The sequence below is a fragment of the Cucumis melo genome, chromosome 11, assembly GCF_025177605.1.
Source record: "Cucumis melo cultivar AY chromosome 11, USDA_Cmelo_AY_1.0, whole genome shotgun sequence".
NCBI classification, from domain to species: Eukaryota; Viridiplantae; Streptophyta; class Magnoliopsida; order Cucurbitales; family Cucurbitaceae; genus Cucumis; species Cucumis melo.
In genome coordinates, this window is record NC_066867.1 from 1379526 (window position 1) to 1403117 (window position 23592).

The 23592-nt window shown below is 31.5% G+C and overlaps 3 protein-coding genes, 1 long non-coding RNA gene and 2 other non-coding genes across 16 annotated transcripts; all 6 read right to left on the bottom strand.

Moving 5' to 3' along the window:
• Positions 1–1531: 1531 nt before the first annotated feature.
• Positions 1532–4024, bottom strand: LOC103497453 (patatin-like protein 2). 2 transcript variants are annotated; one of them, XM_008459651.3, is made up of 6 exons: positions 3608–4024; positions 3272–3453; positions 2818–3004; positions 2555–2716; positions 2091–2399; positions 1532–1957 (listed from the first exon to the last, which is right to left on the bottom strand). In XM_008459651.3, exons 1-6 carry the CDS (start codon positions 3719–3721, stop codon positions 1733–1735), a joined length of 1179 nt encoding a protein of 392 aa, XP_008457873.1. In that variant the 5' UTR covers positions 3722–4024; the 3' UTR covers positions 1532–1732. The 2 variants fall into 2 exon arrangements, with proteins under 2 accessions (XP_008457873.1, XP_016902154.1); XM_017046665.2 differs by having other exon boundaries at positions 2818–3007.
• An 8662-nt stretch (positions 4025–12686) lies between these two features.
• Positions 12687–20640, bottom strand: LOC127143999 (coatomer subunit beta'-1-like). Of its 5 annotated transcripts, none has more exons than XR_007815494.1 (5): positions 20043–20640; positions 19890–19955; positions 19060–19132; positions 13457–13585; positions 12687–13025 (listed from the first exon to the last, which is right to left on the bottom strand). XR_007815494.1 is itself a non-coding variant. In XM_051079369.1 (5 exons), the coding sequence occupies exons 1-5, from the start codon at positions 20124–20126 to the stop codon at positions 12874–12876; spliced, it is 333 nt and encodes a 110-aa protein (XP_050935326.1). In that variant the 5' UTR covers positions 20127–20635; the 3' UTR covers positions 12687–12873. The 5 variants fall into 5 exon arrangements, 2 of the variants coding, with proteins under 2 accessions (XP_050935326.1, XP_050935324.1); XR_007815493.1 differs by having other exon boundaries at positions 19060–19151; positions 20043–20632; XM_051079369.1 differs by lacking the exon at positions 19060–19132 and having other exon boundaries at positions 12687–12909; positions 13008–13025; positions 20043–20635.
• On the bottom strand, positions 14238–16717 carry LOC127143998 (DEAD-box ATP-dependent RNA helicase 52-like). Of its 4 annotated transcripts, none has more exons than XR_007815492.1 (5): positions 16511–16716; positions 16222–16314; positions 15551–15718; positions 15218–15331; positions 14238–14366 (listed from the first exon to the last, which is right to left on the bottom strand). XR_007815492.1 is itself a non-coding variant. In XM_051079364.1 (5 exons), the coding sequence occupies exons 2-5, from the start codon at positions 16160–16162 to the stop codon at positions 14307–14309; spliced, it is 390 nt and encodes a 129-aa protein (XP_050935321.1). In that variant the 5' UTR covers positions 16163–16314; positions 16511–16717; the 3' UTR covers positions 14238–14306. The 4 variants fall into 4 exon arrangements, 3 of the variants coding, with proteins under 3 accessions (XP_050935321.1, XP_050935323.1, XP_050935322.1); XM_051079364.1 differs by having other exon boundaries at positions 16115–16314; positions 16511–16717; XM_051079366.1 differs by having other exon boundaries at positions 15812–16314; positions 16511–16717.
• Positions 20641–20695: 55 nt separating the features above from the next.
• Positions 20696–20767, bottom strand: LOC127144120 (small nucleolar RNA snoR60). Its single transcript, XR_007815741.1, has one exon. It is a non-coding gene; the product is annotated as a small nucleolar RNA snoR60 (small nucleolar RNA).
• Positions 20768–21646: 879 nt separating this feature from the next.
• LOC127144121 (small nucleolar RNA snoR60) lies at positions 21647–21718 on the bottom strand. Its single transcript, XR_007815742.1, has one exon. It is a non-coding gene; the product is annotated as a small nucleolar RNA snoR60 (small nucleolar RNA).
• Positions 21719–22068: 350 nt separating this feature from the next.
• LOC127144000 (uncharacterized) lies at positions 22069–23357 on the bottom strand. 3 transcript variants are annotated; one of them, XR_007815498.1, is made up of 4 exons: positions 22779–23357; positions 22480–22668; positions 22263–22340; positions 22069–22184 (listed from the first exon to the last, which is right to left on the bottom strand). It is a non-coding gene; the product is annotated as an uncharacterized LOC127144000 (long non-coding RNA). The 3 variants fall into 3 exon arrangements; XR_007815497.1 differs by having other exon boundaries at positions 22428–23243; XR_007815496.1 differs by having other exon boundaries at positions 22480–23238.
• Between the last annotated feature and the right edge of the window lie 235 nt (positions 23358–23592).

Here is a 23592-nt window from a genome sequence, read left to right on the forward strand (position 1 = left end):
AGAAAGTAGCCAAATTGAAACAGATAATTTTCTTCTTGGAATTTTGATTTGAATGGAGAACTTACAATGGGCAGCAGTGTTTTGTAAATTGATGTTCCAATTCAGAGTGAATTTTAGAAATCCCCATAGAAACTAGTTGAAAGAGAAGAGGTAAACAAATATATAGTTTATATCTTCATCAACTTGCTTGCAAAGAACACACCACGTTGGTTTTAGACTCCAATTTGGAAGTCTTTTTTTTGGAGAAACTCAACTGTGTTGATGCATTCGTGAATAAAAGACCAAATGAAGAACTTACACTCTTTTGAAATACTAGCCTTCGAAAGATTGTTGTAAATATTTGGGTCAATGTTGTTGTATTCTCTTTGATTCCCTTTATGAATAGAAATTTTTAGGCAACACAGTAAAGACCCATTAGAATTTAATTTTCAAAAGGGAGTATCTTGTCTGTGGTTCTGATGTGGAGTAGAGAGATGTAATCAAATTAGAACTCTATAAATTAGACACACAAATAGAAATGTTAGTGATTTAGCATATATTTTTTTTTAAATTCTAGAACTTTATATGAAACAAATTTAGACATTAATGGTTAAAATTTTAACTTTTAATTAGAAGTTGCGCCTTTTACATGAAATTTTGAATTTGTCACTATTGCTTGTCTTAACAATATTATATGATTTGAATATCATCATCTAAAATTTTATGTCTACAGACTAATTGTGCCTATGTTACAAAAAAAAAAATCATGGGAGGAAATTTTTAAGATAAGAAGAAACTAAAAAGTGATTTTTAAAAAATTAATGAATATTGTGTTTTACCAACAAACATGTAGAACTGTTATAATTTTTCTGAACTTTCCTTCGACTCTCCCAGAAAAGCAAAATCCCAAACGAAGACTTAATCTCCTTTCACCTAATTTACAACCATACTTCACCACCCAAGATTAGTCTCTCTCTTAATTCGGTTTTAATGAAATCCTGTTATGGTTGCTTAAAAACACCATAACAAAGTATCTTTATCTAAAAAAACATTAGTCTCTCTCTTCTTTCACCATCAAACTCTTCTCTATCATCTTTTCTCTTTTAAAGAAAACAAAACTTACAACTCAATATAAGGATGACATCACAAAGAAATTAAAACAGATTGTTGTCATTTCTTGGGAATGACTTGTCACGGATATAAGAAATAACTTGATCAAAAAAAAAATGTCTCTTTCTTTCTGCAATATGTGGAAAGCACTTTGTCACGTAAAATGTCTTATAAGTTGTAGGACATGTATATTAAAACCTTTACTTGGACTTCTAAAATTGAAATTAAAACTTTTTTTTGCCCTCAAGAGAGTGTTGTTATCCATCTAGCTGGATTGGTAGGGCTCTGTGTACCAAACTAGGTCCACGATTCACGAATCCAAATCCATATTCACTTGTCTTATACTTGTCAATGAATATTTCTAAGAGTGAAACTTATCTCCATATATATTCACATGCATTGTATAAAAGTTTTGAGAGACCACTCAACAATATAGAATCGATTAAAACTAGAAACGATGAAATATAAAATACATTTCTTGAATAGTCAGAAAATAAAAACAATAACATGGTGTAAAAAAAATATTATAAATAGTTTTACAATTTATTGGACTGAAGTATGAAATGCTTAAAAGAAGTGACGCTTCAATCCATGGAAGACAGAAAAAAAGGGCATAAATTGATGAAATGGGTATTAGATAGCCTCAAGGGCTCAATCGCAGTTTCCTCTCATCAGACAACATTTGAGCAAAGTCTGCAAGTGCTTTTTCATTAGTTCCTTCTCCATCAAGTGGCTCAAAGTTTCCAGATTCCAAATTTACCCTTGACAATGGTTTCTTCAATAAATTCTCTCCAACTTCAATGAGCTTTAATAAATTTTGTTGGGTTGCAATATCCACTGACGAAACATCACCACTCAATGTGTCATCCTGTTTATGCAGATACCACACAGTATCCTTATCAAATACGTGGATTAATTTCTCCTCCAATTTTATAAATTGGTTTTAAAATGTAACTAATAAATATATACTCTGATTTGATTTAATTATAATTATTGTATACCTGAATACGAAGATAATTTTTTTGATTATGTTCAGACTGGAAGATGCTAGAAATATGATAATCCACCATATCAGCACTTGCATCACTAAAAATATCAACAATTGGTGTTGCTCCTCTATGATAGATCCAACCAAGCATGCCCCATTTGGAAGCTATAGCTGCACTATACTTCTCATCATTTTTAGCCACACCAGTTCCTAAAGAAAGGATCAACATCCTTTTTGCTTCCATGGGTTTTATTTTCAAAAGTTCACTTCTGTTTCTCAAGATGCTCATCTCTTTTGTCACATGAGTCAATGCAGCCAATGTCTAAACAATCGACCATCACAATACACATATATATATTAGTTAGACATTCACCAAAACGAGTCTTAAAATCACCAATAATTCAATCCAAAAGCTTAAACTTGAGTAAACTACAAATTTAACAAAATATATAATGTGGGAAATTAGGTCGATCTTACTGGATTATTTGCAGCGACTCCACCATCAACCATATCGAAGTTACGAGTATTTCCCTTAGAGTCCTTAGTTTGAAATTCATGACCAGGTAAGAAAGTGGGAGCGGCGGAGGTACTGATACAAACATCAGCCAGTTTTGGATTCTTTAACGCATCCCATTTAGCCTGAATAATTAATAATTCCTCCAATTTGTTAATAATTGAAAAAAAAATTTTAAGGAATATAAATTATATTTATCAAACCGTTTATAATTAAATTTTCTTACATCGAGTGTGCTGAAAATCACAGGTTGAAGAAGCTTAATGTCGAAAGCAGGAATAATGACTTCCGTTAGTGTTTGCTTAAGTGTTATATCTCCAAGCAATCTGTTTATCAATGATCTCAAGTATTTCCCATCGTACTTTGGGCCCATAACTTTTCCAAACATATTCACCATTGAACTTAAGAAATGACTGCTTTCACACCAATAAAACATCGATATCAGCAAACGAAAACGGTACGAGTACAGTAACTATCTCTCTCGCTACAGTAAATACTATTTAAAAGATTTCTATTATTTACGGTAGATACTATTTCAAAAACTTACAATTTGCTACCCTAAACTAAAGTAATTTACACTACCGATATAAACTATTATAACTCAATTATAGTATAATAATTAAGGAAACTAAAATAACTCACTTCTTATTCGTTGAAAAGAGAAGAAAATTACTACTAACTTTCTTTGAGGGAAGATTTTCGGTCCATGTTCGATGTAGAAGCGGGTTAAATCTTTCGCAGCGTACAAAGGTCGATTATTCTCGTTAGGAGCTGTAAGCATGGAAGTAACCAGACCACCTGTGCTTGTACCAGCAATTACATCAAAGTAATCTGCTATTCTTGCATCTGGTCCATCCAATTCCTATCCAAATGGTATCGTCCAATCAATGAAAACCAAAAATTTTCATACAAGTTCGTAAGGAGTTTAGTATAGATGAGTAATACTTTCACTAATTTAAGTCAAACCTTTTTTTTAAAGAAAAATAATAAACTGTGTAAGTATATATCGTTATTACCTGAAGTTTAGACTCAAGAAAAGCTAGAATAGTTCCGGGAATGATGCCTCTAATGCCACCACCATCTATACTTAAAATTGTTATCTTCTCTCCCTTCTCATACTTAGCTGCCATTATGTTTATTGGTAAATCGAAAGGATGGGTCTATGAGAGGAAGGAGAGAAAAAGAGAATATGTTGCTTTTGCAATTTGAGTTGTTTGGGATAATGTGTTCCCAAAGGGGTCTTTTATAACCAAAAGAAACTCTCAGTTATTTTTCTTTTATTTGTTATGTTTCACGTGCTCCTAATGTGTGTTATCTCCATAGCCAAAATAATATCTTCCCCACTTACTTATCTAAACTAAAATTTGCTTCATATTTAATATGTTCCAATATTTAAAAAGAAATAAGAAAGGAAACGTCATGGTTGATGGTGTTCTTACCAAATTACTTGAATTTAGTAAACTATCATTTATATCTCTATACTTGAATTGAATTGGATGTTGCTGTTGATCATTATCCATCGCTTCTCCATCACAGTTAGCGATGGAAGTGATCGATGGGCGTTGCGGTGGTATATGGTGATTGCTAACCAATTTATTTGTCCCTGATTTCAATCGTTAGTTTTGGTCATCATTCACCGTGGGTTTTGGTAACTGGTCTCATTGAGAAGATTGTAACACTGATTTTAATTTATGCTGTAATTTTAGTTGTTTTTATTTTTCGTTGTCTTGTTTTGGTTCTATTAGTTCGTGCAACCCACACAAGGGATCTAACCTCGTGGCTCTAAACTCTAAAATTGAGGAGACATTTAAGAGGAATCTATACAAAGAATCAGAACAGAGTTGAATGACATGCACGGCATGCAGATCAACTCAAGATCACAAAAAGGCCAATAAGGAATTATTTTCATCTCTCAATCTACAGTGCAATTGAGAATCGTGAAGGCACCAATTTATATGAACAACCTTGAGCTATCAGGCAAAGAAACCAACTCTACTGACCAACCCCAGCAACCAACTTATCCTCTCAGTTCTATAAATGTACACCTTCTTCAACAACCATATTACTTTAATTTTGTCAATAATAATCTCCAATGGCCCCTAATCATTAAATTTGTTTTCCCAGCTAGAGTTAAACACACGTTTGAAATTTTTAGTTCATAATCTTAATAGTCATCCTTTCTCGAATTTAGCATTAGCAGAAACATTTCAATTGTACAGCAAATCAATACAAATTTCTATATCTAAAACATTTTTTATAATATTTTCCAACCCGAAGTAAAAAGACGTAGAATAAACGTGTGGATAACCCTAATTTCCATTTATTATAATCTTTGAGTCAAACTGTGTTTGGCCCAATTTCTTAATCATTTTCTCTCTAAAACCCGTCCTAAACATACCCAGAGTGAAGAAGGAAAAAAACAAAGAGCAAACATGTGGAGGAGAGGAGATGGAAAGAAGACAATAAGGATAGGGTTTTTTAAACATGTTGGAAAGAGGGAGGGAAAAAAACAATTATTTGGAGGAATGGAGATAAAAAAAAAATTAATTCTAGACTAAAGAGGAAAACAATAAATATCTAATAAATCATTAAACTTTTAATTTGTATCTAATAATAATTTTTTTAAATACGTCTTAAAATTGTATTTTCTTTTTTTTTTAATACCCGAGTTAATATATTCAAACATCTCTTAGATATACAATTTTATTTTATATAATCTAAAATTTTAAATTTCTATTTAATTGATATGTGAATTTAAATATAATCCGTTGAAAAGATTAGATGAATTCTTCAAAATTTATAAAATTTACAATTACCAAAGATATATTGATATATTTTTAAAAGCTTAAAATTGAATTAACATATAATTGAAAGTCCAAAAATTTTGAAAAATTATGAATAACAAAATGAACACCAATTTGAAATTTAAAAGACAAAATTGATGATTTAATGAAAATGAAATAATTACCCACAAAATAAATGAGAAATAATGTAAAGTGATGATAAGCACTAAATACAAAAAAGTTATTGATCAAGTTTGGGCCATCCATTTTTGTGAGGGTTTGGTCCATAATTTTTCTCACGTTTTCCCCATTGTGATAAAAAATCTATAATCTATAAAAATATTTTAGGACATTTGGGACGAGGAGTTAGATTATAACATTATGAGGTTATAATATGTTAGTGTTTGAGTTGTAAACTATTATAATGTATAGTCTGCATTTGGAACGAAAATTATTATAACCTACGTTTTTTACTATTTTTTTTCTACGTATATATTATACATGAAATACACATTTTTCTTAAGATTTTATTAAATCTTGTTAATTATGATATTCATTTAAAATAATGAAAATTTTTCATAAATATAACAAACTACTGAAATATTTACGGTTTGGGTAACAAAACTCATCAAGTTAGCTATTTTTTAAATATTTCAAGTTTGTCTTTCCATCTTTCTTCTATTTTTTTTACCGTCTTTCTTCCTTTACTCTCCTTTTTTTTTACGTTATGATTTCTTTCCATCTTTCTTATTTTTCTCTTCTTTTTTTTTACTTAAATTTGGGTAACCAAATCTGATTTATTTCTATCGACTTTCTTTTTGTACGTCGTTTAGATTTGGGTAACAAAATCTGATTTCTTTCTATCGTCTTTTTCTTTTTCTTTTTCTTTTTTTCATTGTGTGCATCATCTTTCTTTTTTTCTTTCTCTTTTTTATGTTGTTTGGATTAAGGTAACCAAATCTAAAAGATGGTGTATCAAGAATCTTGAAAAAAAAATAGTTTAGCCAAATCTAAATGATCTTGTAACACAATTAATTAAACAATCGTGTAACCAAATTAAACAATAGAATTGAAAAAATAAATCGAGCCAAATCTAAACGAATAAATCTAAACGATCGTTTACCAAATATATTACGTACGTTACCAAATATATTGCGCGCATTGTTAACGGGACATTTTGGTATTTTCCATTGTGGACTTATAGGCTTTTTCCATTTTTAGAATTGTTCTATACATCGTAAATATTTTGTCACTTTGTAATATTTTTTAAAAGACCCCTCTAATAATTTTAGTTTGAAAAATGGGTTTTTCCAACTATTTTTTTTTTCCATGCTAACGGTATATGAAACAAAAATTTTAAATCTTGTTAATTACAAGGTTTATTTCATAAATTTAGTTTCAATCTTATTGTACATAAAAATATAAATAAATGAAAAGTTTTTTTCCATTTTAATTAGTTACTGTCATACTATCATTTTAATAAGAGGTTTAGAAAGTCTTATGTTCAAACTCTTCGAACCATCGATATATACTATTAAATCAATCGGTAATTTAAACCTACATTGGATTTTGATCTAAGTTTTTGAGGTTTGAAACCAAATGTGTGTAAATTTCATCATCTCAGCCAAAAGACCCATCAATCCATTTCGATGTAACCTTTCTTCTTTGGTACAAAACCCACATGCATTTGCTGATGCTCCCACTCTCACACGCACCTTCCCATTAACTACTTACGCCATAGTTGAACGACATATGAATAAAATTAATTTGGTTTCTCAAGTTCCATGTGTTCTTCTTCATATAAAGGACAGGACACAACCTTTAATTAATGAAAGGATTTGTCGTTTACCAGAAGGATGAAAAACATACATGACGAAATGAAAACTATTGTTTAACTTGGGGTCATCTTTAGGTTTCACTCTAGTCCTTTTGTATTATTTCCTGCTTTGTAACGATTTTTCCGATATTAATGAAACGGGAATGATGAGGGCGCTAAGGGGTGTCCACCTAGTGGAGATGCTCGGGTGCTCCCACCGACCCATATGTATCTTTTTTAAAAAAAATGAAAACTAGAGGGACTAAATTGTTTCAAAATATTAAATATCATACTAAATGAGCCATGGAAAATTTGATAGATTTTGTTATATTTTATAAATAGTCGTTTTAACTTTTTGCTATATTTAAAAATGTCTCAATTTATTACTTACGTAAAAATCGAGTCACCGAAAGTGTTTTTTTAGCTAACACTAATATTATGTTAATCAACTAAATGGTATGTGACTCTTCACGAAGAATTGTGTTGTTGTGTCATAATGAACATGTATTTTCAAAAATAACTAATTCGAAAAAGAGTTTCAGGATACTATTAGAATGACCACGAATAGTCTATGAATACATCTCTTCCTTTAAATCGCGCCTTCAAGAACATTTTTCAAAAACATTTTTCTCAAAAAATTTCTTTCCTTTATATATTAAAGTCTTTGAAGAAGTTCGTTTTATTTTCACAAAATATAGTTTTGTTGATCTTGTGAACAAGGTTGTTGCTTCCATAAAAAAAACAAAAAATAGTTTGTCGTTCTATCCGGAAGAATAACTACTCAAGAAAATAAATTCAAATTACTAGAGTGTGTAAAACCGTCTTAAAAAAATAATGTAAAGACGATATAATGTATGAATTTGTTGGGTTCAAAATCTATCTGGTATACTCGATTTTGTACTGTGATTTTTTTTTAATGATGTTATTTATATAACATATATATTTCAGTTCTTTGCTAAGGGCTGCCCTATAAATAAATTAAATAGTTGAAGAATCCATTTTTGGTTTTTTGTATGCATTAAAATTGCTTAATGGGTTGATATGTTAGCTTTATTTGTTTTATATATACATATATATTTCAGTTTTGTGCCAAGGGAATAGCTCCAAAGGTTGCTTTTCAAATAAAAAGTTTGTACTCTAGCTAGATACATGTCGTGCATATCCAAAAGTTTTACGGTCTCATTTGATAATCATTTGAATTTTGTTTAGTAACTATTTCGACGTTATTTCATAATAATTCATTTTTTTAAAATTTTAAAGTTTAAATTTACAAACATCTCTATCATCTCTAAATTTCACGTGTTATTGTCTACTTTTATCCATAATTTAAAAAATGCAATACCGCCGTGTGAGAACATAGATTTATTTTTACATAAAAAAAATGATTACCAAACATGATCTTATATTTTTTTTATAAAAAAAAAACTAATCATTAAGCATGTTTCTTCGTTTCACAATGATTTACGGCCATTTTTTTTAAATACAAGAGTGGAATTTTTAGCCTAATTTTAAAATTCTAGCCGAACTTTAAATTCCAAATTCCAAGATTATCTTTTTAAAAACTATTGTTTTAAGTCTCATTTAATAACAATTTGATTTTCTCTTTTCGGTTTTTAGATTTTCAAAATTAAGCCTATAAAATAAACCCTATCCACTTTTAAATTTCTTGTTTACTTTCTATTCATATTTTCAAAAGCCACGGAAACTTTTGAAAACTAAAAGATGTTGTTTTTACTAAGTTATTTTCGTTTTTGAAAGTTTTACTAGAATTCAACTCGTGTAATTAAGAAATACTCCAACTAGTTAGGGTTAAAAAAAACTAAATAGACTTAAGTTTCAAAAATTGAAAAGACAAAGAATAGATTAGTTACCAAACAAAACCTTGATTTTCTAAATTTTTTTATTATCAACCTTGATTTTCTAAATTCTTTTATTATCTATTTTCATTAATATTTTCAAAATCTATCGATAGTGCCAAGAAGACTGTAACCCTCAAGATTGTAGATCGTCAATCATCCCTAGAGTTTGGTTTGTCGGTTCAAAGATACACTTTTTCGTTTTGAGACACATCGTCTCTCATGTGCAGTTCCTTATTTTGTTGAATAATTACAATGGATAGCAATTTTATGAATAATTATTAAATATATAACAACATTTAAAAAATGTAAACATAATAAAGTCTATCTATGATAGATTTCTATCTAGACTCATTTATACTAAAATTAAAAAGATGAAACACATTATGAGAATTAATTGTCACAACCTATTAAAGAATGAGAAATAAATTTGCTTCGAGATTAGAGAGTACTTGATTAAGATTTAACATTTGTAATTCATTCCAAGACTTTGATGAATTAAATAATTTGCAAAATATAAAATATCAATTATCAATATCAAAGTCTTAATTGTAGGAAGGTTTAATTTTGAAATAAATATAGATAAAAATCTGATTTCAATGGATATTTGAAAAAAATTAAAACAAACAAAAAATTCAAATTAGTGAATCAATAAAAATCAAATAAGTAAACACGACTATTATTTATATTAAAATTTAGAAAAAATATCAATTGACACCTGAACTCTGAGTTATATCAATTTAGACTCTAAACTAACTGTATCAAATGAATTTTGGAATTGTATAAATTTAAACTCAAACTAATAATTGTATCAATTTAAACTCTCAACTGATTTCATAAATATATCCAAATAAAATATAATAGAGGTTTAAATTGATACAATCATAAAAGTTCAGAGTTTAAATTGACACACCTATAAAAGTTTAAGGTGTAAATTGATACAATTATTAGTTTGAGATTTGAATTGATACAACTTCCCAAAATTTAGAATTTAAATTTATATAATTACTAGTTCTTGATCTAAATTGATATTTTTTTTTCTTTATATATTTATATTAATGATATTTTGATGTATATTTTTTTTGTGATTTATTTGTAGATTTTCCTATAATTCACCTGTCATATTGATATCGAATCCATTGAAACGTGTAAATATCGACATATCAATAAAAATATAATTCGTATACGATGATATTAACCCTCAGGGGACGTTTTGGGGAAGGGTTGGGTTATGGGGATTAGGGTTATGTAATCCAACCCTCGTTTGGGGGAAGGGTTATATAACCCTAGTTTTAGCCCCTTAACCCTTCCTCAAACCCTTCTTCAACACTTCTTAAACCTTCTTCAACTTTTCCTTAACTCTTCCTTAATCTATCATAACCCTACCCACATAACCCTTCTCCCAAACACATCTTATCAAAACATTATCATAACACTTCCTTCATAACCCTTCCCCCAAACACATTTTATCATAACACTTCCTCCATAACTCTTCCTCCAAACACATCTTATCATAATCCTAGGTTTATCATAACCCTAACTCTCCATAACCCAACCCTTCCCCCAAACGCCCCCTCATAGTTTATGAAAAGCTTCTCTAGATTTATTTTGACAAGACATTTAATTGAGACTTCGACGTTTTCCTTGGTAGGGTAGATCTGTGACCCAGAAATTCATTTCAATTGGTCTTTGTTTAGTCCACGGCTCATAAATTTTGACCCCTCACTGCCCTTCACCACCACACCTATCCTTTCAATTTTATACGAACATTTCAAGGCCTTAATTTTAAAATCTTGACACTGTTTCTCGAATTTTTCTGTCTTAAACAAAATCATCTGATCAATTTCAAACTTTGTTTTAGTTTTATGTCATGTTAGTGTTGAAAATAAAATGATGTTGGGATTCATTGTTTGAAGGTTTTGTTAACGATCTCAAACATACATATATTTACGTTGTTTACTAACGGTTGAGCTATTGGTTGGATATTTAATTACTTAGTAATTTTTTATTAGAGTTTGGGAGTTAGATTCTTTTTTCTCTTTTTCTTCTTCTTGTAGTCGTTGTACTTCTGATGTATTTTAAGAGTAATTTATGAGCAATAGCGAATTCAAAACTTCGCATGAGACGCAAATTTACATAAAGTTCGAAGTTTGGGGTGATGGGATTTCTAAATTTGTCTATCCTAATTCTTAAGTTAAATTTTTTAATTAAACTATCTAATATGTACGTTTATAGATTCTCAATTTGGTGTCTGTAGATTTCTAACATATCAATTTGCATCCAACAGGAGCTCTTACACATAATAAAATGTTTGAAAATTAAAGATATATACTAGACATTAAGATTGAAAATCAAAGTGAATCTAATCCTTTCTTCCACAACACTGCTTCTCTAAACTATGTATGAGAGCTCTTCAATACAACATATTTAGGATTTCAAGTGTGAGACCCTCTCACCCCATAAGTAAGCGTTCACAAGTTTTGATTGAGTTTCACTCAATTCCATATTAAATTTGAATTTTTATATTAGTTCAAATAACATAATAATCCTCAACTTAACCCAACTTTGTTGAAAATTTAAGATATATGAGTGCATGTGAGATTCAAAACACAGCTAAAAAACTTCAAAGGACAGCTTCCACATTGGGAATCTCAACTCAAATTGGTGCATTCTTTCCCAAAATCACTCAGAGCTATTTCGAAAGTGTTTTGGGAAAAGGTTGAGCATGTGATTTATTGGCGAAATAACAATAATAATATTGCTTTCTCTGTGCGGGGACATATATTTGTGGCATAAAACAAAAAGAAAAAAAACAAGAAAGGTGTTATTAATTACTTTCAACACCATTGTTTGGTCCATTCGTCTATTTAGCTTGAGAGGAACAACAAAATCTTGAAAAACAAGAATGAATCCTCTGTTGTGAGCTAGCTTTGGGAAAACATTCAAGCCCTTCCCGGATATATTGTAGCAGATCACAGCTCTTTAACAATTACAGTGTTAGCTCTATAGCTTTAAATCTTCAAGTTTTTGTATAACTCTTGGAATTTGGTTTGGGCTTATCTCTAGCTCTTTTTGCATTGTTTAATTTCTTGTTTCTTGCATTGTAATTCTCTATTAGCTGGATCAACCCACGAGTTTTTCATCTACACGAATTACACTACAAGAATTTTGGCCTTTAATGTCGGTTTAAAACCGACATTAAAGGCCTTTAATGTCACTTAGCAACCGACATCTTTGTGAGCGTTATTAAAGGTCTTTAATGTCGGTTGGGCTTTAATGTCGGTTTAAAAACGACATTAAAGGCCTCTTTAATGTCGGTTTAAAAACGACATTAAAGGCCTTTAATGTCAGTTTTCAACCGACATCTTTGATGGTGTTATTGAAGCCCTTTAATGTCGGTTGGGCTTTAATGTCGGTTTAAAAACGACATTAAAGCCCTCTTTAATGTCGGTTTGTCAGTTTTCAACCGACATCTTTGATAGTGTTATTGAAGCTCTTTAATGTCGGTTGAACTCTGATATGTCGGTTTAAAACCGACATTAAAGCCTAGTTTTTTTTTTTCATTTTTACAAATTTATTTTTATTTAATTGTTACATTATTGTCCTATAGACCGACATTGGGTCAATGTAGATAAATATGTTTTTCACACGCCAACAAATCAATGAAATTCATATTATGTTAGAAACTATAACATTTGTCTTTTACATTTGAATACACAAAATAAAATATTAATATTATGTTTATATATACATTCTACAATAGTACATGAAAAAAGATTCTAATACAAGAATTAAATAATTAAAAAACCTAAATGCCTTCTCAGTCTTCAATTTTCAACGGTCGCTTGAAAACCAATATCAATCTATAAAGAAATAAGCAACATCAACACAATAAGCTGAAAAGTAAAGCTTATTGTAGTCCAACGTAAGCATAAGTAGCGCAAAGAAAAAATGTCCCTACCCACTCCACCGGTGCAGCCTGCACAACCAAGTACAAAACATGGTGAGTTGCAATAATGGAAAATTTTCCTCTTATGAATAACCAAACTTTCATCAAGAAAAGATGGAGGCAATCACATACAATAACGAAAACCCACAAAGGATGCAAGATAAAACTAAGATACCAATTTAAATGGAAAAAAAGAAGAAGAAGAAAAACGATACATAGCCGAAGCACAACAGAAAACTTTAATTTATCTACAATAGTGTAATGTAATATGTTCAACCTTCAGTTGAGATGAAGCTGCGGTATATTAACAATTTTTCATTAAAACTACTTGAACCTGCCAGGTAAGAACAAAATAATTGGAAGAAAAATGCATACCAAGACCAGAAGCACTAATTGCACCAGATAGGTAAACAAATATATCCCTGACCCAGTGAATAAGAAGTCTGTGAAGTATGAAATACCTTGAGAACCAATAAATTACTGGCCTCAAGCAGAGATGTTGCCACAATTTCATTGTCTCCGCCGTCTATAAGTATTTTGGAATTCCACATTAAATGCATTTTCACAAACATGCGAAGGGCCCCGTATATCTGCCATATCAACACTACAAGAAAACTGGCCTTTAATGTCGGTTTAAAACCGACATTAAAGGCCTTTAATGTCACTTGGCGACCGACATCTTTGCGAGCGTTATTAAAGGGCTTTAATGTCGGTTGGGCTTCAATGTCGGTTTATAACCGACATTAAAGACATCTTTAATGTCGGTTATAAACCGACATTAAAGGCCTTCAATGTCGATTATAAACCGACATCTTTGAAGGTGTTATTGAAGGCCTTTAATGTCGGTTTATCTTTAATGTCGGTGGATAACCGACATTAAATATGTCTTTAATGTCACTTATGATACATCTTTAATGTCGTTTTTCCACCGACATTAAAGATGTCTTTAATTTTTTTTTTAACCGACATTAAAGCTGTCTTTAATATCGTTTTTTCAAATTTATTTTTATTAAATCCTTGCATTATTGTCCATTTTGTATGACACCAAATAGTTAAAAATAAAATCTTTTACTTGTACATATACAAAATGAAATCTTAATAATGTGTACATTTATATACAACTTGGCTCCAAAGACAAAGAAATTATGAATCTTAATTATTATACACTAATCATCCTTTGGAAAAAAGAAAGAAAGAAAGAAAGAAAAAGAATATATTGAGAGAGCAATAACTAAAACTGAAACTAATAGCAAACTAGAACGCTTCACAAATGACCATCTTCAAGATCTTGTCATAAAGAGGAGGGTCTGGCTAATTGTACTCACTTGCAACCATTTCTTCTATTGTAGTCATTTGTTTAGTGATAGCTCCCTGTAAAAGACATCAAGATGGTTGAATTGATAAGTAACAATGTTATGACCTAGTTATAATTGCAAGTCCTCGCAACCGAAACCTACGTAACTAAGTACCCATATCACAAACAAAACAAAAATGTAAAAAACAGAAACCAACTTATTTAAGAGAAAAAAAGGTCGTTCAAAGCAAGCAAACCACATATCACAAACCAAAACCTACATGTGAGTCCAAGAGTTCAAAAAAAAGAACTATGCAAAGAAATCAATCAATTAGGTAGAAGAGCAGGTGCAGGTGTAGATTAGAAAGAAATCTCATCACTCAGACTGACCAGGACTTTCTATGAAGTGTTAGATTCCAAAATGTTGAGATTAACCCTGAACTAACTAGCCAAAAACAGGCTACAATGCAAAATCCAAATCAACTTAATTAATAGCTTCCTTATGGAATACTAGTTTCAAAACTGAAATTAGCTTTGTGGAATGAATTGTTCGAGTAGGTTTTTCTTTCCTTTCTTTTTTGTTTAATGAGAAACAAGCGTTCAAATAGAGGTTTAAACATTTCCATTGATGTTACCAATAGGTCCAATAAAAGAAAAAACTTTAGTAATTTTCCCAAGTTCAAATTAAACCATAAAAAGAACCAAGAATTCCTCTATTAAAAGCTACTTCTTCCTCCTTCCTCCTTTTTATTTCCTTTTTCTGTTCCTTTCATTTATTTTTGAGGTTTATAGCTCTACCACTGACCTATAGACCCACCTTAAAAATAAGGGATCCATTTAAAGATAAGGGGAGAAAACCATGTATTGATGGAGCAGAGCATTCACAATTTCTCGATGAATGAAATATGCCAAAAACTGACGTACTAACCTGTTGTGTTCTATCACCATGAATGGTAGTGGCAGGAAAACCATTGAGGCATAACCAATGTTCAAGAGCATCAGCTCCCTTCTTTGTCTCCACAAAAACCAGAGTAAGAGATTGCTGTCAATACAGAAATTATATAAGAATCTTCTTTCCTTAGCAATTTGGGAAAAAGATAAATGATCAATGCCTAAGATTTAATATCCTTTCCTAGAAATATGAGGTCAGGAGTGCACAAGTCAATTAGAGATCAATTAATAAAATAAGTGATTATTATTTAAAAACGAAAACTAGATCAACCCAAATCCTCACAATGATGTAAAAATATGGAACATATACCTTGCCCTGCACACCATTTGCCCTCTGTGCGTGAAGAAGGTCCAATAAATGACTTCTCTTGTGAGGTTCATGAACATACTCAACTCTTTGAGCAATTAGATCAGTGCTCGAACCCACTCTTCCAACAGCCAGAAATATATACTTGTCTAGAAAATCAGAGGCAAGTCTCTGCAAGAAAAAAATATAAATTATCTTTGTGTTGATCTACATCTTTTATGAGGATAAACAATAGGACAAAGCTGGATACTCTAGAATACCAACATTAGGAACTAACACTAGGAACTTTAGTCTATTTTTGGACATGATACTTCTTTTTGTAAGGAGCAGGTGGCAAAATCCCGATTAACACCTAAAGGAAGATTTCATAGACCACACAAGTCTTCCCGTTTTCATTTCTTATTGTAAAGGAACTTTATGTTCAACTGCTACATATAAAATGACTCATTCTATAGTAAGCTACAGCAAGTATCCCTGTGATATTGTCAGGCTTCATAAAAGTATTGCCATTCACTAAATTTAAAATGAAACAGACATCTACAAAGAAAAACAAGGTGAAACAATTACAAAGTTGGTGTTCAAATCAATGTACTCCTTAAAATCCCTCCATGACATGCATCGTCTAATCTCTGAAAGAATAATAATTTAATTCAATCGATAGCGTTGGAGGATACTATTTTTTTGCTCAAGAAAATTCTGTTCAAGCACGTGTGGTAGACATCAACAGCACCATCCGATCTGTCTGAAATACCATCATTTTCTGTGTCCTGAAACTTTCAATAGTTATGTTATGTTATGGAAGTTAACTTCGTTAAAAGCAATATAATTACCCCTTATACATAAATCCAATCTAGATAAAGAAGATTTGGCTTAACAAACTGACAGTCTAAGATGAACTTAATGAGTTTTTCCTTATTAATCCAGTAAACTCTGTCAATCATGATCAAGTTTCAAAGAACCCACCGTGAGTAGCAAAACTGAAGCAACACAATGAAGTTGGTGAGTGGGAGAGTATGAATAACTTCCAAGCCAAGAATTGGTTAGAGTATGTAATAGGAGTTCGAACCCACATTCAAGAAGTTTCTCGGGTCGACCACTAGGACCTCCAGATTTGACTTGCCGCTCACATAATCACTAGACAAGGAGATCCTTGTCAATATGTTGTGGAGAACCCATTATAGCAAGTGCGCCAACACAACAGAAAACTGAAATCACAGCAGAACCTGACATTAAGACACGAAACCTAAAACAATTAATAAGTAAATTTTGATTCATAAGACTTAGCAATCAAAGAACATAAAAATATGCACTAATACAAATGCAATTTCAATGTCCAAGCAGGATAGTACCAAACAGCGTAAGAGAAGTAAGCAAAAAGGACTAAAAGATGTTGATTTTTTTAGCAACATATACCAATTGCAAACAAATAACAAATTCAGATTTAAATCAGAATTAATAATATAACACCAAAAGTTGATGAATCTAATACTATCTTTTACCATGGCCTCTGTTTCTAGCTCAGCGTCCTTCTTTGTGTTTATTTGTTTGAGTATAGGGAGAAGAACACAAATCAAAATTGAGAAATCTCTCAAGTTCAAACTTCAGTTTACTGCCCATTCTTCTACTTTGTACATGGGAAACCCCCTTAATCACCTATATACCAGAATAGTAGCAAGTCTTAGATGAAGAATATAAATATTAACCAAAACCTTTTAGTTTAATGGCAAAAGAAATAAATAATACAATGATACAAAATGTTTCCTATGTTAAAACCAACATTCCTTAGGAGTTTGCATCTTTTGAACAACCTACATTCACAAAAATAATACTAAAAAACCAAACAAAACGCTCACACAATCTAGAAATGGTCATTTTTCATGCTGTAATCAACTATTATTCATCCATTCACTATAACATACGAGGATTTAAATGCTCAAACATCTAGGAATCCCACCAAATAAAAAGATTAACACTACTTTTTTGGGATCTTTTAACATAAAAGGATAATATACATTTTATGGCAAAATGGAGTTTGTTTTACAGCTGGTCCCTTTTCTTATATTGAGCAACTTCATATCCATTATTAAAATACTAATGATTATTCACTGAAAAGATGATGTTATATACATGGTCCTAAGCACTTCTTTTCTTTTCTAATATAATTAGTACTGAACTTTCTACTTTATCTCCATTTAAAAACTCTTTTTCCTAAAGAAAAATCATAAGGAAAATGACACAATTTGACTTGTTGATCATTGAAAGGGCGAAAATAAAGTAGGGCCACTACATTGCAACTGATGATTGGTTCATCCAAAATTCAATTTGATGATAATAAAATTTCCTCTTTTCTGTTTTCTAAGTTAAAACCAGCATCCACATGTCTCTTTCCAGCAACATGGGTCTGTCAATTTTACTATTTTTTTTTTCTTCTTCTTCTTCTTCCCCATTTCGATGCTTCTCCTTATAAGGCCAGTGACGCAGATATATATATATATATATATATATATATATATATATATTCAACTAAAAGTACAATAGTTCATAAAGACATGCTGCAAAATAAACATAAAATCTGAATACTGGATGAGCTCATAGAACAAACCAAAAATTGTTGTGGCTCATTGAAAAATTGATCACTTCAATGGCAGTGCATCCAACTACTTGCGTGCAAACAATAACTTAACAAACTCTGAACTCAGTCTAACGTACAAGTTACACCTACATCAATTTACTTAACCAAAAACATTAGTAAGGCAGAGAACTAACATCAACTTTTGATAGTATCTCCAATAAATTCACCTCTTTCATCCCAAGGTCGATGTTCGTAAGACTTTCCTGCCATACTACGTTTCGTGTTGATTGTACCATGTTCGCAGCGAAACTCCGGAAAGTAATTCAGAAACCTTTTGCTTTCAAGCTCGTCGATGCCATTGAACAGGAAATTTTGCGCCACATCCTAATGGTTAGATGCAAAGTGAGAGAATGAAGATTTTTTAAATGATACAAGAAATACGACGACGAACGAGCACAAGCTGGGTATGAGAGATGGCTGTGATGGTGGGGACGACAACTAATCAGAGAAGAGAGGGAAGAAATTGATGAGATTGAGAAAGGAAGAAAGGGAAGAAATGTTGAGAGAAAGCCTTTCTTTCGTAGGGTTTGGTAGAGAAGAAAGGAGAAAAGAGTAAAGTAAGAGAGAGAAAAATTCAACTTTTTACAAAATTAAAAAAATAAAAAATAAAATAAAAAGACCTTTAATGTCGGTTCTAAAAAACATGATGTTTAATGTCGGTTTTAAACCGACATTAAAGCTTTATCTTTAATGTCGGTTTAAAACCGACATTAAACATCCGCCTTTTGAAAACCGACATTAAAGCTCATTTTTCATTTTTTCCACCCGACATTAAAGACCAGATTTCTTCTAGTGCAATGATAGCTCAGTTTTTCACATTTAAAAAAAAATGATATATACATCTGTTTATTAACGGAAAAAGAAAAATAATTGACAGCACTTCAATACGATAATTCCAGCACTTCCCACGAAATTGACAGCACTTCCCACGATAATTCCAGCACTTCACAGCACTTCCAGCACTTCACAGCACTTCAATACGATAATTCCAGAGTTAAAAAATGCTGTGAAGTTAACTTCACAGCACTAAAATAATAAAAATTAATTCAGGCTCTGTAATCCACAATAACCAAGTACCAACCAATCAAAAACAAAGAAAATATGAAATTTTTTAGCCTATTGAAGTAGTAATGGGGACCGAAGAAAAGGATTAAAAACATCAAAATGCCCCAAAAAGTCGTTTTTCAGGCAGGCAACCTTAAAATCATCCACACAGTCTGTCACAGAAAAGACAGCATGTATGGTTCTGAAACAATAGAGAAATAAGTTCAATTAAATATATATATAGAGAGAGAGATAAGACCAGCAGTAAAAATAATAGTAATAATTAATTGGTAGACTGTGTGGTTTCACCTCCACTGACCTTTTTGCCCCTTCTTTGATATGTAACTTGAATTGGTAGCCAAACATATTCTACCCGTGGTATATGAATTAATGTAACTATCAAGTAACTACAACTCTACAAGAAACTATAATTGGGAATTGAACTCAGACTCAACAACTTCATTGACTTAGAATAAAACATAACAGTAGCAGAAAAAGGGGCCAAGAACATATTGACATACACATCTATAAACATTATATATACTGAAAACATTAAAATATCACTGGAGGCTACAATCAAAGGTTTTTTATAAGATAAAGGAATAGATCCAGCCAATTCATGACAAAATATACAGAGAATTCAAACGCAGATGTAAAATAACTTACTTGAGGATAAAGATCACAAGTTCCCATCTCCTTAACAGCTAAAGGCAATCTCTCTCCATCAGTAACCTATGAAGCAAAAAAAGCACACAACTAAGGCCACACCAGAAACAATTTAATGATCAATAAAAGGTTACAAATAAAACCATTCCAAACCTCAAAGTCTGCTCCCACACTTTTGATGTTTACTGTTTGAATTTCATTATGCTTAGCCCATGTTATCTTTCCACTATTGTCCATACTTGCAATAGGTACTTTCCGGCCAAGTTTTATCCCTCACATTGGAAAGTCGGAAAGGACAAAACTTTGGCTTCCCCCTTCTTCCATACTTGAGCAAGTAGGCTCCTTTCTTCAAAGCAGTAATGGCCTTTAAGAATAATATAGAGGCAAAAATACTGTACTTAGCATCATTACAGAATTAACTTTAAGTCAAAACATTATCATAAAGCAAGGGGAATATATCACAAAATTCTTGTGTGCTAGTCTGCATAGAAATTTTATAAAAGGGAAACCAGATTTAGATTAATCAAGGACAGAAATGAGCTTTAGCAATAATATGGAAAATCTATATCTTATAAAGGAAACAACATTTCTCATTAATTAAGAAATGAGTACAAGATAAGAGTAAAAACAGGCTAACAAGGTGATTGAAAAGAGACAATAGAAAGCAAAAATGTACACAAGATAAAGGAACAAAACACAAATTTACCAAAAAAAAACCCAATTGTTGGAAATATCTAGGAAACCCAAAAAAAAACCCAATTGTTGGTAACCAATGAAGGGTTATATCAAAACAAGATGTACTTGGTTGCATCAGATACTCGGGTTGTGCATCACTCTAAATGTCTTGAAGGGGAATCCGAGTAATTCATCACATGCTTAGCAAATAGAAAGAGCCCAAAATGTAAAAACGTGGGCAGATAAATAGCATAATGCCCATTTGAACAATACTTGCAGGATGACCAAAAATATGAATAAATAGGTATGTAGTACAATCACATAACTAAACAACAAATAAGTAATAAAGAACCTACATAGAGAATCTAAGCCTCCAGATCTGAACTTACCATATAATAAGATCCAAAGTAGATCACTGTCGCAAATAAATAATGATGTATAAAGTAAGAACAATATAATAGTTGGAAAACTATGAAATGTTTTATAAAGAGGGATGATTTAGACAGATTAGGTTCTATAGAAAGAGAGCACATCTTGAATAACCCACAGAGTGGTTGATATAATTAGATTCATCATCTGATTCCAAAAATAATTAGTAAAGATCATGGCTTTCGAACATACCCAAAAAGAGGTATACGATGGCAGATGTGAGTATGAAAATGTCCTAATGTACAGGTGAGAATAATGGTGTTATGACTAGTATTGAAGACTCAAATTCAGAATCAATTGCTATAAATGCTGAGAGAACAATAAATGGGGAAAAGATTACTGACTAAAAAACAGATGTTTCCAATCCAACCAACAATGACATGGCAATGAAAAAAAAAAGAATAACAAAAAAAGAACTTCAATGAAAGTAATAGGAAGAATGAAATGTAACTTAAAATCTCCAATCCGATCAGAAGCGGCAAGGGATCTATAACATAAAAAAGAATGCTTGATTGGTTTGATAGCATCTATTTGGAAAACATTATAAAACAATGAAAACAAAATTGGTAAAGGAAAACACGGTGAGAAGTATGAGGAAAATATAATTTCAGAACTAATCAAAATGAAGAAAATAGAGAGGTGAGCTTTCTGGAAGCATCGGACACTCGAAAGTTGCATCATTCAAGAAGTCTTGAAGGGGAATCCGAGTATTTCGTCATATGCTTAATAATTTGAACCCAAAGGAATTTGAAAAAAAACCCAAGATATATAGTATTTTTTTATAAGAAAAACAGCTTAAGAGAAATGAAAGACAGAAGACAAAAGGGAAGAGGAAGAAAAGAACTTCCAACAGCCCAGTAACTCAACTAACTATACCAATGGGAATAAGACAAAAGGGAAAAAAAAAAAAAAAGCTTCGAGCCAAGAGTAAAAACCCTAAAGAAAATTACAAAAGATAAACAACAAATCCAATTATATATAAAAAAAAAAAAAAAAAAACCAGAGTTGAAAACAATATACTAAAAGTGAATTGCATCGCACCTACCACTTCCAAGAAGATTAATCAGATAAAAGCTTGGCTGGGTGTCTGGCATCTTCAATGATGGGTATAACATTAGTGCGCTTCTTTGCCATGTTGACCAAATCTCTACCACTTCTATGAGAGAATTCCACGGCATACACAATACCAGTCTGCAAACCAAAGCAACAGTTAAGGGCACCATCATTTTATAAAATACTACTACATATACTCTATAACTAACTACTTACAGGGCCAACAACATCAGAGACATGAGATACGGTAGTCCCAGACGCAGCACCTAGATATAACACTCGAGCACCAGGTTTCTACAGTTCAAACATAACAATAATAATTAAAAAAAAAAGTACATTTTAAAGCCAAAATTGGTAAAAGGTTTATTCAAAATTAGATACAGGTTTCTAGTTTATTCAATTGTTCTTTATTCAATTGGTAAAAGGTACGAACGTCTCCTATCTCCTTCCTTCAACATTCTGTTCCTCATGTAAAACAATTCATGCGCTGATGATGCTTTTTCCAATAGGAAAGTTGGAAAAACAATAGTAAAACGTTGGAAAAACGTTCGTAAAACAATCCATACGAACGTCTCCAATAGGAAAGCTCAGCAGTTGCGTTCAGTTCCATAAAAGAATAAACCTAAAAGAAAGCTCAGCAATTTCCAGAGTTAAGGGAACATATGTGTATATATTAAACCTAAAAGGATAAAACCACACTCAAGTGCTTTAACATAAAAGAAAATCCCTAACCTGGGATGAAACTATGTTCTCCAATTTTGTACGGAAGAAAAAAAAGGATTGAAGTATTGAAAATGAGATTTCACAGCAAGAACGAGAAGAAAGAACATCGATGAAGTCGTGAAAGAGTGGGAAAAGCTTTTTAGCAGCTAGTGGTCGACGAAAGGGCTAGGAACGGTGGTAGCGAGGGCAGGCACGAACGCGCAAACGTGAGGAATGAGGACTGTGAACAGACAACGAACGAGCACAACAGTAACAGACGCGGCGATGGCTGGACACGAGGGACGACGATTGTGTGCGCGGTGACTATTCGTCGGAGAAGAGGTTGAAAATGAGATTGAGAAGAGATGGAAGAAATTGATAAGGAGAGGGAAGAAATCGTGTGGCGAGGGATCGTGAGAAATAAAAGAGTAAAGTAAGAGAGAAGGTACTTAAGTTTTTTAAAAATAAAAAAAAAAAAAATTAACTATACCTTTAATGTCGGTTTTAAACCGACATTAAAGCTCTCTCTTTAATGTCGGTTTTAAACCGACATTAAACATCCGCATTTCAAAAAGCGACATTAAAGTTCCATTTTCATTTTTTCCAACCGACATTAAAGGGCATATTTCTTCTAGTGTTAACATATCTTTTGATTAATTTTTTTTTCTTTAATAACATGCATAGATAGATGTGATTATTCAAACATTTGTCTCTTAATGGAAACTGGTTTTTTAAGCTCTGTCATATCTAAATACATTTTTTTAAAACATATGATTAGAACAAATAAGTACTAAAGTTCAAAAGTTGAATAGATCTAAACTTTTAATTAAAATTGAAAAAGAAG